At 40.1% G+C, this 5,215-nt stretch overlaps 1 protein-coding gene across 1 annotated transcript in view; it reads left to right on the forward strand.

The window, feature by feature from the left end:
- Positions 1-3,447, forward strand: part of LOC106873752 (uncharacterized) — a 16,336-nt gene extending 12,889 nt beyond the window's left edge. Inside the window, exon 2 of the mRNA XM_052968466.1 lies at positions 21-3,447. Coding sequence (XP_052824426.1) covers positions 21-3,447 — 3,427 coding nt within the window. The remainder of the gene's footprint in view (positions 1-20) is intronic.
- The last annotated feature ends 1,768 nt before the right edge of the window (positions 3,448-5,215 follow it).

Consider the following 5,215-nt stretch of genomic DNA (forward strand, 5'->3'; position numbering starts at 1 on the left):
GCTTCAACTGCTGCCACTAGAGCTTCTGAAGATGGTGAACATCGAACCCTTCGCCTTGCTGCTCATGCTTCTTCAACTGCTGCTGCAAGAGCTTCCAAGCCCCTGGAAGTGAGACAAGACCGCTTGAACACCATCGCCCATCGTAAAGGTCTTCGCAAAGGTGTCATGAAACCATGCAGTTCCAGATGGTTATTACAGGCGTTCGATTATAAGCCAGACATCGATTATTCATCCTACCCTGAAATCTCCATTTCCAATATGACACTCATTTGCTCATTCTGTTCTGCAAATAAGTGGCCAGGAGAACCTCCTGCAATGTGCTGTTCAGGTGGAAAAGTGAAATTACCCGCTTTGGAGGATCCCCCACAACCACTGCAGGAGCTTCTTCTGGGAACAACTACTGATTCAAGACACTTCCTACACAACATAAGAAAATATAACTATGCTTTTCAAATGACCTCTTTTGGTGCAAATATCATCCGAAAGGATGGATTCATGCCTACATTTAAAGTCCAGGGTCAGGTTTACCACAGGATAGGACCTCTTCAATGTGATACCATCCAAGAGCCGCAGTTTCTTCAACTATACTTCGTTTGCAGCTACCAAGAACAGGCGGCAAAACGAAATAACATATCACCTGGGACTAACTTCCAACTGATATTGCAGCTACAGGAAATGCTTCATGAAACAAATAGTTATGTTAAGAGTTTCAAGTATGCTTTAGAGATAGCGTCAGGCCTCAATTTCAATGTTGTCATAGATGCTGATAAACGTCCATTTGGTGAGCATGCAGGCCGGTATAATCAACCATCTTGTAATGAAGTCGCCATTGTTCTTCAAGGTGAACCCTCTAATCCAAGGTATATTGTTTTGTCATGCCGCGATAACAGCATCCAACAAATACATGAATCTCATAGGGCATACGATGCCCTCCAGTACCCCTTGTTATTCGTTTACGGTGAGGAAGGGTACCATTTCGGTATTCCTCAACATCATCCACAAAGACCAGACGAATGTACCAGCAAAAACGTTTCATGCATGGAATTCTATTCATATCGCCTTATGACTCGAGGAAACTCAATGAATCATCTCCATTGTTCACGTGACCTGTTCTATCAATTTGTTGTGGATATCTACACCAAGATGGAGTCTGAAAGGTGTTTCGTTCACCATAATCAAAAAAAGCTAAGGTCTGAGAATTATATCCACCTTCAGGATGGCATAATCAATGACGTCTTGCTTCAAGATATTGGACAGGTTTGCATTTTACCTTCTTCATTTACCGGGGGTCCGCGGTATATGCATGAGAGAAGGCAAGATGCCATGACATTTGTATGTCATTTTGGTCGCCTGGATTTATTCATAACCTTTACTTGCAACCCCAAGTGGATTGAATTATTAAACAGTCAGAGGCCCACTGACAGGCACGATCTTCTTGCCAGAGTTTTTCGGTTGAAGCTACAGAAACTCATGGATTTGATCAAGAGAGGACAGATATTCGGAAGTGTCAAATGCGACATGTATACTGTTGAGTGGCAAAAAAGAGGTCTTCCGCATGCCCATATTCTCTTATGGTTGTCCTCAAAAATCAATTCAAACAATATAGACAGCCTTATATCAGCAGAACTGCCTGATCCAGCGGTAGACCCAGATCTTTTTCAGATAGTACGCTCAAACATGATTCACAGACCTTTTGGGTATGGATTTAACATCCATTCACCATGCTTCAGAGATTCGAAATGCACGAAAGGGTTTCCCAAGAAGTTCAAGCTTCATACTCAGATGGGCAATGATAGCTACCCCCTATACAGGCGAAGGCGTCCTGAAGACAGTGGGCTCATGGTTAAGGTAGAGCACCACAAAGTAGACAACAGATGGATTGTGCAATTTTGCCCGCTTCTGTCCAAAGCGTTTAACGCTCATATCAACGTAGAGTTTTGCAGTTCAATCAAGACTACCAAATATGTCTGCAAATATATAAATAAAGGGACAGATGCAGCTACGTTCTCTCTGCAGCAAGATGGTAACCGAGACGAGGTAGCACAATACCAAGTCAGCAGATATATAAGCAGCAATGAAGCATTCTGGAGAATTTTCGGATTTCCTTTACATCAAAGGCATCCGCTTATTCAACAGCTCGCAATCCACCTTGAGAATGGTCAACGCATTTACTTCACGCCTTCAACTGCTGCAACTGTTGTCGAATACCTGAAAGACACTACCCTAACTGCCTTTTTCAAGCTATGTAACGTAGATACATTTGCTGAAACATTGCTCTACCATCAAGTATCATCATACTACACTTGGAACAACAATACATGGAAGCATAGGATAGGCAGGCAGGTTAATGGCTTCCCCACTATGAAGTTTGACACTTGCCTCGGCAGGGTATATACCATTCACCCAAGTCAGCAGGAGTGCTTTTACCTTCATGAAGTCAGGGGCCCTAAATCATTCCAACACCTGAAAACCGTGAACGGCGAGATCTGTTCCACCTTCAGGGAGGCATGCCTAAGACATGGCCTGCTCGAGGACGATTCAAAGTGGGATGCAACTCTTGCTGAAGCTTCCAATTCGCGCTCTGCTAAAAGTCTCAGAGCCCTCTTTGCCATTCTTTTATATATATGCGAGGTATCAGACCCGGTCTCTCTGTGGCTTAGGTATAGAAATGACCTTGCTGAAGAATATTACCAACTTCAAAAAAGGCAAGTTCCCGAAATTAATTCTGCCAATGATCAGATCTACAACTGTGCTTTGATTGATATAGAAAATAAGATTGCTTCATTGGGTGGAACCACTTTGCAAGTGTACAGACTGCCTGCAACTCTTCGTGACAGATCGAATTTTACGTCAACCAAGCTCATTCGTGAAATGTCCTACAATGCTGACACTCTTGCCCAATTCATACACGAACATGAGCCGAAGCTCCTACCAGAACAGCAACAAATTATAAGCACAGTTGTGGGAAATGTTCAGAACCAGAAAGGTGGGATTTTTTTCCTAGATGCACTTGCAGGCACAGGAAAAACTTTCATTATTAAGCTTCTTCTTTCAAAGCTGAGGCTCAATAAAATCATTGCATTGGCAGTGGCATCCTCCGGTATTGCTGCAACTCTCCTACCTGGCGGCAGGACTGCTCATTCTGCCTTTAAGCTGCCATTACACTTAGTGAAATATGAAAGCCCCTCCTGCAACATCACCAAAACGTCTGAAAAAGGCATGCTTTTGCAGAAGTGCCAATTCATCGTGTGGGATGAATGCCCTATGGCCCACAGACGAGCTCTAGAAGCCCTCAACACTTCACTCCAAGACATCAGGGATTGCACAACTCCTATGGGAGGTATAACGCTTCTTCTTTCTGGCGACTTTCGTCAGACACTTCCTGTTATTCCCAAAGGGACCAGGGCTGATGAAGTCAGTGCATGCCTCAAATCATCTTTCTTATAGCAACATGTAACAAAACTCACTCTGACAACGAATATGCGAGCGAAACTGCATAATGACCAACAAGCAGCGCAATTCGCTTCAAATGTTTTATCGCTTGGAGATGGAAAACTGATACTTGATGCAGGTGGACAAATTTCAATATCCTCCATTTGTACACCTGTCAGTACAGTAGAAGAGCTCACAACAAAAGTCTTCCCCAGGCTACATGAAAACTATCACGACATTAAGTGGTTATGCGAAAGAGCTATTTTAGCCCCAAAAAACAGTTTGGTCAACGCAATAAATGACCAGCTGCTGCAAGTCATTCCTGGTAGTCTATATGTCTACAAATCTATGGATTCTTTTCCCAACCCTGACCAAGTGGTAAACTACCCTATCGAAGACCTGAATTCTCTTCAACCTCCGGGAATGCCACCTCAAACTTCAGCTGAAAGTTGGAACTCCTGTTATGCTTCTTAGGAATCTAAACCCAACAACACTCTGCAAGGGTACAAGTCTTGTGATAAAAAAACCCATGCAAAATGTCCTTGAAGCAACCAATTATATCAGGGTGTGGAACAGAAGATGTTTTTATTCCCAGAATTCCACTTACTCCATCTGATGCTGATATCCCCTTTACATTTAGACGACTTCTATTTCCCATTCGCACCAGTTTTGCAATGTCAATCAATAAATCACAGGGGCAGACGCTTTCGGTTGCCGGACTACACTTGGAGGAATCATGTTTTTCACATGGCCAACTCTACGTGGGATGTTCAAGAGTGGGGAGCAAAGACAGTCTTTTCGCATACACACCAAATGGAAAAAACAAAAAACAGTCTACAATGAGGTATTACGCCAGTGAGTATTACCAATTGCTGTCGACTTTATCAATGTAAGTTTCTGTATATCTTTCATTAGCTTATTTCAAATTAATTCATAAATGTTTAACCTGTCTTTACATTACGTTGGTCTCTCAAATTACAGTACTCAAACCACATTCATACAGATGTTTTACAGTCACTGTAAAATATATTAGCTTACATTATTATTACTATTATTATTATTAATATCCTTTTACAACATCTCGGAAATTCTTCAACTTTCAAAAGAATAATGATGATTTACGAAATTGAAATAATATGTTAAAAAATTCAGGAACAGATAAATTTTAATTCAAAATATACATTTTCTGCCACATTCACCCGTTTTATATCTAAGTTATTTATACATCAGTATGAGAAGAACGCAATCAACTCTAAATGAAATAACAAAAAATATTTTTTTTAAATCACCTAATAATATACATGTTTTCTCAGATAAAACAGGGAATTTATATTCCATTACTCCCACCCAATACAATGATTTTATACACAACGAATTATGTAAATCTTATAAAATAACTAACTAGATATACTAACTAGATAAAATAACAACTAGATATACTAAATGATGAACATTCCATAATTATGCAAAAATTGGATATTGAAGACCGCACAGAAATATATACTCCAAACACTCCACACTTTAATCTAAAAGACCATAAACAAGATGACAATATTAATCCCACTATTAGACTAATTTGTCCTACTAAATCAGACCTCGGAAGAGTAAGTAAGAACATACTAGATAGAATTATTCCTATAATAAAGAAAAAACTTAATTCTAATTTATGGTTCAATACGGGAGAAGTAATCTCTTGGTTTCATTTATTACCTAATAAGACTAGCTTATCATTTATACAATTTGATATTAATAATTATTATGCTTCCATATTACCTATTATATT

The sequence above is a fragment of the Octopus bimaculoides genome, chromosome 6 (assembly GCF_001194135.2).
Source record: "Octopus bimaculoides isolate UCB-OBI-ISO-001 chromosome 6, ASM119413v2, whole genome shotgun sequence".
Lineage (NCBI taxonomy): Eukaryota > Metazoa > Mollusca > Cephalopoda > Octopoda > Octopodidae > Octopus > Octopus bimaculoides.